This window comes from Electrona antarctica, assembly GCF_951216825.1.
Source record: "Electrona antarctica genome assembly, chromosome: 12".
NCBI classification, from domain to species: Eukaryota; Metazoa; Chordata; class Actinopteri; order Myctophiformes; family Myctophidae; genus Electrona; species Electrona antarctica.
Window position 1 is genome coordinate 44,520,960 of NC_136793.1, and position 14,834 is coordinate 44,535,793.

Consider the following 14,834-nt stretch of genomic DNA (forward strand, 5'->3'; position numbering starts at 1 on the left):
TTCCCTCTCCAGAGCAACATTAATAACTTCTTCCTGGGGGATCCCGAGGCGTTCCAAGGCCAGTGGCTGCCCCGGGATCTCCTCCCAGTGGGACATGCCTCGAGGACCTCCCTAGGGAGACGCCCGAGAGGCATCCTAACCAGATGCCCGAACCACCTAAGATGGCTCCTTTCCAAGCGAAGAAGCAGCGACTCTACTCAGAGTCTCTCGCGTGACTGAACTTCTCACCTACATCTCTAAGGGAGATGCCAGCCACCCGTCGAAGAAAACTCATATCGGCTGCTTGTATTCGCGACCTTATTCTTTCGGTCATGACCCACCCTTCATGAACATAGGTGAGAGTAGGAACGAAGATCAGAGGCCGTGTTTCAAATAGTTTTATTGTGATTGTGAAGCACTGAATAGGCTATAAAACCGTTTACTCCAAACAGGAATCACTCTGAGTGTGCGACTGTGTGTGTGTGTGTGTGTGTGTGTGTGTGTGTGTGTGCGCACGTGTGCACTTTTTGCTTTGGCAATGTAAACATGTTTTCTCATGCCAATATGAATTTAAATTGAATTGTGTGCGTGTGTGGGGGGTACTATTATACTAAAAAGGATAAAGATGAAGGGAAAAGAGACCTTTTTACAGTACAATAATATTTAAAGTTTACACATACAAATAAATTACACAATAGTCAACACAAACACTTTATTTAGAATTAGAACACACCCAAATCTAATCATATTACGGCGTACATGTTCAATCAATTATTCCATCAAATAGTCTACTTGCCAGCCCATAGAGCCCCATTGTGAACCCGGACATGTTGAGTAGCTACACCAAGGTTTTATGTTAGAATTGTTGAGTATGGGTCCCCAGCATGGAGAAACGGATGCTAACTTGCATATGTTGAGCAATTTTCATAATATGATCCCATTAACAACCTATAATATTCTAAATTTCATCATGCTTTATGTAGCATGTGGTGTGTCAAACTAGGGGGTTTTCATGATGCTAAATCAATTCCAAGCATTAGTTTTGCAAAAAGAAAACACTCATTGGGCTAAAAACGGCCATGCCCACTTGCATCATCACATTTGTGATGACAGCAATGGCCGTTTTTAGCCCAATGAGTGTTTTCTTTTTGCAAAACTAATGCTTGGAATGGAGCAGCATCATGAAACCTAGACCTAGAATGCATGTGATCATTTAATTAACTTCGTAAATACTGTATATACTGTATGTAACAACAGAGCCATTCTAGGGCTACATGAAACCCCCCCAGTTTGACACGTCAGATGCTACATAAAGCTGTTAAAGCATGATGACATTTTTAATATTTTACCTTTTATATAGGTTGTTAATGGTATGGTCACATATTATACCCATTATGAAAATTGCTCTATATGCAAGTTAGCATCTGGCAGTACATGCTGCGGACCCATACTCAACATTTCTAACATAAAACGTTGGTGTACTGTACTCAATATGCCTGGGTTCACATTCTGGTAAGTAGACTAAGGCAAAGCAAACGGCAACACTGTTGGGGGCACAAATCAAATGTCACCGAATAAGCCCAGCAGTGTTTTGTTTTGTAATGAATGGGTTTTAACTTTTGTTGGTGCGCGGTGCCTGTTATTAGCTACGTAGGCCTATGTGATAATGTGACTGACACAGTCAGCTGCGCGCCACGGTCGGGCTGCGGCTCTGCGATTCTTGACTTAAGTTGACAAACACTGCTCTCGCATTTGGCATTGCGGTGCAGTGCTAGCTGTTTTTCCTGTTACTTTCCTCGAAACATCTGCGGCCGACCGCCTATTCTCAAGCCTCCTTAACCTTGCCTTGAAGATGAGGTTAAAATCGAGCTGCCGTCAGGTGCAAGCCGCATCCAATGGAGACCTTTTCGTTTCGATCATCGACCAATCCGATGCACCACTTCCTTATGTTGCGGTAAGGAGAAACGGCATGTGTTGTGCAGTCGGCAGTGTAACCAAGTAAATCAAGCGATTGCAGTCGATGTGGATATTTTGGGGTGTAGGCAGCCTACACAGAGCCCAATAAACAGTAGGCTACGCCGTCGCCAACGCTAAACGCCACTTGGAAGCCCTACTGGATGTTACATAACGAGTAAATGCAGCGGCACTGAGCGAACAGCGACTTGACTTGTTGGAATAGGGAATGCTCCAGCTCCATCGGTATAGACTCTGCAAATCCTATCATCTTTTGTATTTTTTTTTGATAAGTCCACAACGGACATATCGATGATCTGTTCATGTTTATGGTCTGGAAGCCTGTGCCTGGTGGTTGTTCACACCAATTTATAAATCCCTGGGTTGCGCCATGTAGATTTGGAAAAATACAACCGAGACGAAAACCATGTAGGATAGCATAGCTTGCCTTTAATAGCTTAGTATGGATATGCAAGTTTGTGGTATGTTTGCCTAACCTAATAAGACTCAAATATATTTGTGCGCACTACGAGTGGACCTGCGCCCACTATTCAATAGACATACATAGTTTTGTTTAACGTCTTCTAACGCACAGGTGAGTAGGATATAGCTAGTATAGTACTCGTTTCACGCCTAAAATAGCTTATGGATGTGATGCTTTATGTACAGTAAGATTGATGATTGACTGATTGGTAGCGATGAGGAGCAAGGTGGTTTTATCTTGTCAGCTATTTATTTCGTGTCAGTGAATAATACATTTAGTTCGTATGTTGTTATAGCCACTATTCATGAACGTTTGTACATATAATGATAGAATGCATTATTAAACATAATTACATTAGTGGAAAGCGCAATGCTTTGGTTTGTTTTCATATAGGCTACATATGTGTTTTTATTTTTCCAAAAGGCTACACAGCCTAACCATGAATGGGTTTGTTTTTATGAATGGATATGGATCATATATGTTTGGCCCTGAAACATGACTGTGTCATGTGAACCATGGCTAATGTTCTTTGAACAGCAGCATCATATGTTGATCAAATTATCACTGCAGAGGCTGTTGAAAAACATTAAGATAATAGGTTAGGAGGTGAATGGGAGAGCAACTACTATGTTGTAATACTCTAGTTACTAGAGTCTAGTACAATAGATGCGTACACTGACAGTGATTGTGGATCATCAATTTGATGCTTTGATTTAACAGCTTACCGTATTTATTTTATGCAGGATGGCCTGGCAGGGGCTGATAAATAGGTGCCAGGATGCCAACATATGGCCTATTTTCAAGAGATTACAAAACACATGTAGTGTATTTAGCTTTTTCTGTCATTAAATTGAGTAACATAACATTGCTGTTGTATTTGTGAGTCAACATTCTATTGCAGTATCTGCTTGAGCATAATTGGACATGACCATTTGACCAGGAAATGCAAGCGAGGACGGGTAGTGTTCTTGCAGCTGATGGATGAAATTACAGAATTGGCTTGGTTGCATCAGCCTGGCTTCATGCACTTAAAAAAGCTAAAAATATCTCTTTATTTGGTTATACTCAAAAAGGAATTGTTTTATTAATTTATTACCATAATATCTTTCACTTATGACTGAAAGATTTGTACTATTTGAAAATGTCTTTGCTGTTTGGTTGTCTCTTTAAATCTATCTATTATCTGTATCAAGGACAAGGGAAATTGTGAATTGGCACAGCCAGCTACTTTCACAGAGCAGTCACATGACATGATGCTCCATTCATAGCTCTGCAGACTGAATGAGCAATGCAGATTGAAAGTCAAAGGGTCTAATTGCTGTATTGATTCATTGATTGATAGGTGAATAGTAAAATTATAGGGTTACTGCTTCAATTTCTTCGACTAAATGTTGAACATAATGTCTGAATCTTTACTCTGACAGGTCCCAGTTGACAGATTCTGATATGGACTATGAGAGGCCAAACGTTGAAACCATCAAGTGTGTGGTGGTAGGAGACAATGCTGTTGGGAAGACCCGGCTTATCTGTGCCCGGGCCTGCAATGCCACGCTTACACAGTACCAGCTTCTCGCCACACATGTTCCCACAGTCTGGGCAATTGACCAGTACAGAGTTTGCCAGGAAGTAAGTAATCCTCTGATTCCGATCCGTAATATGCTCACCACTCTGCACATTTTTTTCCTGCTTGTGCCGTTAATCTGTCTCTCAAAACATGTCTTTTTTGGTAAGCGTCACTTGTATGACCAAGTATAAAAAGCCTCACTAACTAGTGATACAATTATTTGGCCCCAAATGCTAGTGTTGAGAAGAGATTTATATTTAGATAAATGTCATTCCCATTGTTTATGGGCTCTATGGCTATAGAGCCTCCTATGCTCAGCTTTGTGTGTTTGTACCACGGAATGTGATGATTTGATTGGCTGAGCACTGAATGTGATGTATGATGATAAGAGCGTCCCTCACTTCACACAAGTGTGATTTATTTTTGTTTGTTTGATTGATGATTTAACAGTTTGCAGAATGGGTACATTTCACATGAAAGCACAACTCAATACAAAGACTGTTACTGTGGACGACACACTGATAAAGCATTACACTTGTTCACAACATGGTCCACCATTTTCAATTCATCATAACATTTAGAGACGTTCAAATATAGAAAGACAGAATGACAAGCAGATAACAATAAAGCAAAAGGAAATGAAAAGAAACAGAATCAAAACAGTCAGAACAAAGAAAATCCACCCACACAAGAAGGTACACACAAGCACAAGTTACAAAATACAAAAGTCATCAGATTTGCCTTTTATGCAAGGACACAGTTATTTGTATAAATTATGTTTTACAGATAGATGTTGGATTGTTAGTGCATGAATAAATCCACCTTTAGATGCGAAAGGCACCTTAAATTAATGTTTGCTCTCTCTCTCTCTCTCTCTCTCTCTCTCTCTCTCTCTCTCTTATTTATATATATATATATTATATAAATATATATTATATAAATATAAATACAATTACAATTTGTAATCAGATGAATCACAGCTTAAACATTAATTTATCATGATTAATCAGGATTCAAACTATGTCCAAAATATGCCATGTTTTTCTGTATATTGTTGTGGGAATGTTAAGAAATGAGACGATGCGGATACATACATTTCACACATGTATGTATTCTTTATAACAAATCCAGTGTGGCAGGATGATGTCTCTCTGTCTCTCACCCCGTTGTCATGCTATGTGATTTGTGCAGCCTTTTATGGCAATAACCAACATGTTGGTTAGTGCCATGCAGATAGGGCTAGATAGTGCAGAGTTGATGGGATGTATGGGGTGGGTCATCCAAGCATGGATTCATTGTGTTCATCTTTTTTAATCTAATTAATCTCACAAATTAACTCTGTTAATTTGACAGCAGAGATAGACTGTCATGACACAACTTTTCAAGGGTTTTAGCTTGCCACAAGCTGGTAATTTCTTGTTTATGATTATTCAGTCCTTGTACAAACGCTGGTGTTGTTAACTCCATACTGATGACTTAATTTTAAGCATTAGATCTGTGGTGATTTATTATCTTTCTCTTGCTTGCCATTAGTGCATGAATTATTTAATCTGTTATGGTTTCCTTGTTTGCTGAGATGTGCTTTCGACTCTCACTTTCTTTTCATATTAGATGTTGTAGGTTTGTTTTCTCCATTTATTCTTTGTCTTAATTGCGTACATTTTCTACTCTGTTATTAGGTTCTAGAGCGTTCCAGAGATGTGGTAGACGATGTCAGTGTCTCCCTTCGTCTCTGGGATACCTTTGGGGACCATCACAAGGACCGCCGTTTTGCATATGGCAGGTAAGTTTATCATCTCCTACAGACTACGGTGAGAAGAATACTAAATTAGAACTATAACGAGAAGACACTGGAGCAGTTCGCATAGGTACTAAGTACAAAAAGTATGACTGACGTTTCGATGCTACTGCAATGACTGCATCTTCCTGGTCTTCCGCTTTTGGCTTTCATCTTGGATGCTAAAGCATAGCATCAATGCCACCGAGCTAAATTGAGGTCCACCCTTGCTCTAGAAAACGCCAATGTTCCCATTGCACTCACTGGATAATCAGAAATTACCTCCGAACATCACCGATCTGTTCCACACCACGGACAGCGCATTAGTTTCAGAGAAAAAAGCGTGCAAAGGCGCGGCCTGAAACAGAAGCTAACGGCTATTGAGAAACAAGCAGTGCGGGCGGGGCCCTGGCAACCGTGCATAGCAACCGGAGTGGTTCCAAAAATGAAACACAGCGAGGCAATGTTATAGCGATATCAAACGCCTTAAGACGAGCCTGCTCATCATCTGTACCCAGCGTCATTCATTTATATTACAGGTATACTCGTCATACGGATCCAAGGTGTTAATAAGAGAGGCTTGAATTGTTCGAGCTGCTCAACTGTCTTCTCCTTATATGCTCGTGTGATGCGCCAGGGCCTTCATTTGGCTGATGCACGGCAGTATAGACTTCCTTTTTACTAAATTGAATTAGACCTACTCTTACTTGACTTAAATATTACTCAAAATCAAATAGAAGTCAAAACTACTCAATTAAAAGTGCAAAGCTAGGTAGTTACTTAGTTACATATAGTATCACATTTGGATTCTCATCAAAGTGAGGACCATGCTACTCATTCACAATAACAGTATTTGTAATTACTTACTTTTCCACCCCTGCCTACAGATCTGATGTTAAATAAACGGAATTAGAACCACTTCTCTTTTTCCCTTCAGGTCCGACGTAGTGGTGTTGTGTTTTTCCATTGCCAACCCCAACTCTCTGTACCATGTGAAGACCATGTGGTACCCTGAGATCAAGCACTTCTGTCCCCGTGCTCCTGTCATCTTGGTGGGCTGTCAGCTGGATCTGCGTTACGCTGATCTGGAAGCTGTCAACAGGGCACGGAGACCTTTAGCAAGGTAACTATTCGCAAAGACTTTTAGCACCATGATTTTGAAATATTTCTCGGTATAATCATATATTCCATTAAGAATGCTATTTAGTATTAGGTTGTCAGCAGCACACTTGCCACACTGATATACCAAATTACAAAATGAGCAATAAAATAATAATGGAATATTCCCTAAAACATGAAGGATAATAATTAGATGAGTACGTAAACCGTGGAAATTGATACCTAAGATTATTAATGCATAATTGCATATGCATCTTTCCTTGTTTATATTTTTTTCATAATGTTGAAACTGTGCCAGCTGTAGTTCAATGCTTTTTTCTTTCTTCCAGACCCATTAAGTCTAATGAGATTTTGCCTCCAGAAAGGGGCCGTGAGGTAGCCAAGGAGCTGGGAGTGCCATATTTTGAGACAAGCGTTGTAGCTCAGTTTGGAGTTAAGGACGTCTTTGATAATGCCATCCGAGCTGCACTAATCTCACGCCGTCACTTGCAATTTTGGAAGTCCCACCTACGAAACGTGCAGCGACCTCTCCTCCAGGCCCCCTTCTTACCACCCAAACCTCCCCCACCTATTATAACTGTGCCCCCTCCACCATCCACCACAGAGGAGCACCCAGCACGTCTCCTGGAGGACCCCCACTGTGCTGATGTCATCCTGGTGCTACAGGAGCGACAGAAAATATTTGCACACAAGATCTACTTGGCAACATCCTCTTCAAAGTTCTATGACCTCTTCATCATGGACTCACGCCCCGAGGAGTCAGACAAGCCTCTGCGTGCTGCCCTCTCTGGCCGAGAGCTGCTGATGCGTGCCGCCAGCTTCGATGTGTGTGAGAGCATTGACGACGGGGACAGGGCTAATCTGCGGGCCTGCACTAGTGATGGAACCCTGAAGGACTCTGCAGGGGGCAGACGGGGCAGATTGTTAGCCTCATGGAGTAGGGCCTTTGTCAGCATCCAGGAGGAGCTGGTGGATGACCCCGTAACCTACAGCCCCAGGCCTATGACCGTGGTGCACATGGACCAGTCCATGCAGCTTGGCCCTTTCCGGGCCGTACTTCGCTACTTGTACACCGGTCAGCTGGATGAACATGAAAAAGAGCTAATGCATATTGCACATATTGCTGAGCTGTTGGAGGTCTTTGACTTGCGGATGATGGTGGCAAACATACTCAACAATGAAGCCTTCATGAACCAGGAAATCACCAAAGCCTTCCATGTACGACGAACCAACAGAGTGAAAGAGTGCTTGGCCAAAGGCACCTTCTCTGGTGAGAAGATATTTCGTTTTTTGATATACGTCTTTTTTTTTTAATGTACTGTATGGAAGATGCTAGATGAAGTCTACACTGTAGTACTGAATAAAGCTGTCAGTGAGTGCTGTGCCGCTGCACAGCACTAGATGTAATGTGTGTGTAATTTTGGTGTTGCAGATGTTGTCTTCAAGCTAGACGATGGAACAATAATGGCCCATAAGCCCTTGCTCATCTCTAGCTGTGATTGGATGGCAGCTATGTTTGGTGGGCCTTTTGTGGAGAGCTGCACCAAAGAGGTATGGCATTCTACATGTACAACCCAAAACAAGGTCTCAAGGATCAAGGATAAAACAAGTGTCATCTAGATTCTATGTAGACTAATTCCAGAGTATAGAGAGAACATTTTCCCTGTATGAAAGACAATAGCCAAAGACAATATTTTCTTGACCAACACTACAGTTTACCTTTTTTTTAAGTAAATTTAGTAAAATAAAATCAACAGACAGGATGAACATGGGGAGTCACACAATTTATCACGTTAGTGAGAAAGAATAGAAATAAAGTTGTGCACAAAATACACATTCACATTATTTTAGACATTCAACAAGAATCTGATCGTACATAAATTATGATTCTTCCACTGATAATTACACAAAAACCTGTACTGTAACTGTTTTGATGAAAAGTCACTTCATACATTTATTAAACAATGCAGCACAGAACAATGGAGTCAAAGACCAAACAACACACCTGTGCAAAGTATAACTTAATTAGCAGCACAAATATGGTGTAATATGATTAGTTTGTTCTGTGGACCTAATCCATGCCTAGCATTAAATCTCCAAGGTAAAACAAATACAGCAGCCTACAGTACATAATGTACAGTATATGTAAATGTCTTAAAGTCGTAGGGAAGCTATAGCTAAGGTAAGGCACGTCAGTCCACTGCTGTAATTCTCAAATATTCTGATTGTCTTTGCCGTTTACTAAGGAGAAATCAGAATTACTCAAATAATGTATGGTCTTGTTTTTTGCATTTTGCCTCTTTTTTTAGGTGTTGTTTCCTAATACAACTCGCAGCTGTATGCGGGCTGTGCTAGAATATCTCTACACCGGGCGATTTTGTTCTCGACCTGACCTTGATGCCATGGAGCTCATTGTTCTTGCCAACCGTCTTTGCCTCCCCCACCTGGTTGCACTTACAGGTTTTAATTTTGTATGGTATAATCTATGTATAAACAATTGGACTGCATTGCTGTTATGTTGTTCTTGACTGTAAAATCCTGAGTTTTAATTTAACTCTGAGAATGTACAAATGGAACCAATGGACCAGCCGGCATCCATTTGGTGCTATTTGTACACTCTCAGAGTTATACCCTTTTATAACATTGAATGCTCTATTTTGCGCGTTTTTAATTCCAGGTCTAGGCTGTAATTAAGTAGTAACCCCACCATCTTATGTGCAATTTCTATTTGCTGAACGCAAACACTTAAAGGAGCATTCAGTGATTTGGGTGATTTGGAAAACACCCCGGTCCGCCCGGTAACAAGATGTATACATGCACACGCTCTGCAGTGGGGGGGGGGGGCACAACAGGCCAACCGCGTGCCCGCCCCCAAGGCCCGCCCCCACTCGATCATGATTAGAGGAAGGCCCCTCTCATCCTGATTGGATGAAGGCTGGCTAACCCTAGCCAAAAACGAAACCTACGCTTTTTTGACCCCAGGGGTTAATAATAGACAACTAAGAATGTGATGTTGGTTTGTCAAGAGATATCACAGATGGGTTTTGAACTTGAGACACAATTCGACAGAGGCTACAGTGATTATGACGGAAATGCATGCACTTGGAGATCTATCCTTTCAATGTGACGTCCAAAATAGGGTCCTCAGAGTTGATTAACACTCATGATTTTAAACTGTTATGTTATTCTTTTATTGACTGGTATTGACTTTGTGATTTCAGAACTCTACACAGTAACAGTGTTGATGGAGGCAGCTATGATGGGGTCCGATATTGACGGAGATGTACTGGTCTACTTGGATATGGCCCAGGTACAGTCCCACTCCCTCAGTCTTTGCAAATTGGAACTACACTACTGCAGTGACTGCACACATATTGTTGAGTACAGTAAAAGTTGTTTTGATAAGCAATTATTTTACTGTAAATAAAAAACCTGCTATAATTGATGTACTATTGTTGTCTCTCAACAGTTCCATTGTGCCCAGCAGCTCACTGTGTGGTGCCTTCACCACATCTGCACGAATTATAACAGTGTGTGCCGCAAGTTTCCCCGAGACATGAAGGCCAAGTCTATAGGTAATACACTCTTGACCGAGTGAAGTGCTTCTACTCCTAGGATTAAGGTTAGATTTGGGTTTAGAGATTGCCTTTCCAATTGCCTGGAAGCTACTCACTAGAGTTTACAATAAAATAAAACACATTTCCTTAGCAGCTGGTGTTACACCTAGATTATATAAAACTAAGTCAAGAAATATATATTACATTTGGAGGCGAATCATAATGGAGTGCTACAGTCAGTGATATCTTTTTTTAGTTTATTAAAAAGTTAGCTAAAAAGTAAATTCCGTCATGGGTTCCCACTGCAGAATAATAACATAAAACAACAGTTTTGCATTGCGTTATGGATAAAAATCTGCACAAATTATTTAATTTAAGAGAGGGAATACATTTATTTAGGTATCAGTATATGTGTTTAACATACCGTAAGAGAGTTTCACATTTTGTTCTGGCATAAATTACACACTTTACTATCTCTAAATCATGATTTTTTTTGTAAATGTACAAATGCTACCATATGTGCAGGACTTCCTAAATATTCTCAATTGTTGTCTCGGTAGAAAACCAGGAATACTTTGAGAAAAACAGATGGCCACCTGTGTGGTACCTGAAGGAGGACGATCACTACCAAAGAGCGCGCAAGGAACGGGACAAGGAGGATTATCTGTACCAGAGACGGCAATGCAAACGCAAATGGCTCTTCTGGAACATTCCCTCGTCCCCCTCTTCAAACTCTCCTTCCTCTGGTTCATCGGCTGTCATTTGAAGTTGTGGTAAGGTCAGGCCCACTCTCCAGATCACAGTGGCAAATAATAGAGGATAAGCATCATTGGCTACACGGGCCCTGTAATTTAGGACTGCAATCTCTGCTTCTATTTTCTGCCTCTGCAGTCAAGCTGTACCTCTTCTTCTGGCTTTGCAAAGTCAGCTCAACCTGACAATGAAAGTGATGAGCTTCTGTTTTTAGATTTTTATGTTTGCCTACAACATCCATTGCAATGTACTGACTATGAAGAGTCTATTGATTATTATAAACTATACCCGACCAAAGATAGACCAGAGTTCAGTTCATAAAGGGGGAATCTGCTGGAACAGAACCTTTATGCTAGAAATCATGACTTAGATCATACTATAATTAATTAAACTACTAACTGACGACAAAGTGCTGCTTATCAGCTGTAATGACCAGCAATTCAAACAGAACTCAAACCTCAGAGATTTAACACTTTGCCCTTAAGTGTTTGTACAATCTAAATGGCATGTACATGTACAGTATGATCTTCTCAACCGGAAATATGTACATATAAAAATCCACATAGGAGTGATTGGTTTAAGTTATACACGGTTAAACAATACAATTATGAAACCTCAGTAGGAGAACATGATAGCACTGGCAGGTTTATGGCCTGCTTTATTTTGTACATTGTCATTCTATTGATGAATGTTTGTGTACAGCTTGCACAGCTAATGGTGATGTGAGTCTGGGTATGCTCAGTATTATTAAAGTATTGTGGTGAATTGTGGACTATCGTCACAAAAGGGCTTCAGTTTATATGAATGCAAAATGTGTCCCAAATAGTAAATATCGGTATTTTCTATATAAAAAAAAAGAAAAACAGAAAAAGACGGCAAACACAAGTTTTCCTTGAAATTTGCCAGTTGTACAAGCCTTTCATGTTCCCCACGCATATGCTATGTAAGCTTTGACTTGATCAATTCTACTGTCACCCTGAACAGCACCCTAACCCAATCTAAAGTACTTCAGAATTGATAGCTAAGGTCCGGCTGTATTTGACTCCTCGCACCATCATCCTTCTGTGATGGTGTGCTTGACATGTCAGCTGTTGCTGAATTGGCCTTTTAGAGATTTGTGGTGGATGATCCTATGGACGGTGTGATATGACCGCATGCAGTTGCCTGTTACACACGTGTGGGAGGCTTGCGTATGCCTAGGTTACTGTCATTCACCCTGCTTCTACACACCTGTAGCACTTTCTGGACTCTTCCCCACAGAGACCTACTGTACAAGAACCTTCTGTTGCAGCATCTCATTGGATGGCACTGAGGACAATAGCTACAGTGTCCTAACATGCTGCAGCAAATTAAAATGGCTCCAGGCCATAGGATTATGGTGTTAAAACTGCTGAAGGAATATTAATATGAAGTGACTCAATTGAAATCACGACTCATATCTTTAATTGTTTTGCTCATTTCATGGCACATGCTGAAGAAAGTGTATTAATCGCTCTGCTGCACTGCTGTGCTTGATTGAAAGATAGCCTGTGGCATTGTTTGGTTTATACTGTACAAGTGTGGTGCTTATTGTCTATCACAAGAATTGTATACCTGAGTAATTTCCATTCCTCTCTAATGTGCAGTTACCCTAAAATGCTGCAGGCTATGAGCAGCCAGCTACAGTATTTCTCAGCTAATACATACAGTAAATTGCACATAGACTTGACTTATCCTAATTGCAGTCAAATATGATTATCATAATGCTTGCATATCCATTGTGACCTTCCTATTAGTTCATATTTTACCTGGTGCTGGCCTCCAGGTACAGTATGTCTGCAATGTAATATACATGGCAATTACAGGTAGTTTGAATGCACTAACAGCACAAGAAAATAAAACGTTTTTAGAATTGAAAATACCAAGCCATTATGGTGAACCCAGTACAAATATGCTAGAATACTTAAATGCATTTGTTATATAACAACTAAAATAACTAAATATTGATTGCAGAATTTGCTTTGCAGCACATGTTGAACGGCTTGCTTTAAAAAACAGATTGTTTAGATTTAAGAATGTTTTCAATTGTTTTCTTATTTTCTATTGGATACCAACAAGGAGCTTTAAAATGATTGGATTTTATGAAGCAGTTCAGTGACAAAAAAAGCCTGCATCAAGTCCATACAGTACTGTACTGTACCTATAAACTAGACTGCATGAACAAGACTTGCCAAATGATTTATTTGTCATTTTTAAATATTAAGATGCATATTAGACTGCTCAAGCAGTGGCTTCATATTGTTTTAAAATGCTTAACATGTGTTTCTAAATAAATGGATATACATTTTTTTTAATAAGAGGCCTAACTTACCGTATCCAAATGATAAGCGAAGTGATAAACCCCCCAGAGTAATGTCAGTTTCAGTTTAAATTGATCCATGAATGCTTTCCTTTTATTTTGGCCAGTTAACTATTGTGCCCGATTTTGAGGTGATACTGGTGATAAATATTTATGGTTTGATTGCAGGCTTTTATTGCTTAAATATTTTACTTTGCCTTCCTGGTACAGGTGATACATTTTACTTATTTACATACACATAGCCTACATTTCCTTTCTCAGTGAATCTTCTTCTGCTGATGTACATTAAAGAAGACACCTCATGCCTTAATGTACAGTGAAGTGTGTGTGGCATTACAGTACTGTAAATAGTGTTACTGTGGTTACTAGTTTGTGTAACGAAAGGTGTTTTCAGTTTCCATGGTACTCTAGGTTGTATGTGTATATGTAAATGTACATGTTACATAATTATGACTGTAAAATAATTGTGTTCACTTTTGAGAGCGTGCTTTTGACAGTGCTTAGCCTTGTTGTTATGCCCTCTTAATACCATCAAGACCGCACTTGACTAACCTAATGACAGACCATCAATCAATCAATGACATCTCCCATTAAATGGAGGGAATTGAATTTTTGTTTCATCATTTAGAAATAGCCTAATTGCATAATGGTAATAAGGTCTTTTTAGGAGTCGGTATCATTATAAAACAAGAAAATATTGTACATGTGCTCCCCACCAACGGTGCAACAACTCTCCTAAACACTACAATGGTAACTAATAGAATAGAATTCAGTAACTCCTTTACAAATGTTGTTATGTTTTAAGCTGAAACATTTTAAACTCCATAATAGTCAATAATAATTAACGGTCTGAAGCCTGTCCTGGACAGGAGTCTCCGGATGTAAAAACAAATGATGATGATGAATCGAATGTCAATTAGTAACTACTGTAAATCTAATAACGCCTATTAGTCTATTAAAATAATTAATAAAGAACTGGTTGTGGCTATGCCAGATTGCACATTATTTGGTTAGCATAGATTAACATTAAAATTCGGATTAAACAAAACATGGCATGATAACAGCGTGGCTTCTCTGCAATAGAAAAGGCTTTCATATACTGTAGTAGCTAAATTAATTAGCGGTTACAGTATCTGGCTGACTAGCTACACCTTAAAATGTCTTCTGTCTTATTGTAGTGGGAGAATTGCTTTCATCCATCCTTTTACATTGGGTTGGGTAAGGGTTACACATGCCATTGCCTACACATCAGCATCAATGATGTTCTAACGTGAGCTTGTGTTAACATTGAACTGTGATGTAGCTGTGAT

At 39.9% G+C, this 14,834-nt stretch overlaps 1 protein-coding gene across 2 annotated transcripts; it reads left to right on the top strand.

Moving 5' to 3' along the window:
- Positions 1-1,443: 1,443 nt before the first annotated feature.
- rhobtb2a (Rho related BTB domain containing 2a) lies at positions 1,444-14,375 on the top strand. 2 transcript variants are annotated; one of them, XM_079516226.1, is made up of 10 exons: positions 1,444-1,933; positions 3,841-4,042; positions 5,660-5,763; positions 6,695-6,880; positions 7,206-8,146; positions 8,309-8,427; positions 9,186-9,336; positions 10,098-10,186; positions 10,346-10,451; positions 10,994-14,375. In XM_079516226.1, exons 1-10 carry the CDS (start codon positions 1,875-1,877, stop codon positions 11,197-11,199), a joined length of 2,163 nt encoding a protein of 720 aa, XP_079372352.1. In that variant the 5' UTR covers positions 1,444-1,874; the 3' UTR covers positions 11,200-14,375. The 2 variants fall into 2 exon arrangements, with proteins under 2 accessions (XP_079372352.1, XP_079372353.1); XM_079516227.1 differs by lacking the exon at positions 1,444-1,933 and adding an exon at positions 1,947-2,178.
- Positions 14,376-14,834: the final 459 nt, after the last annotated feature.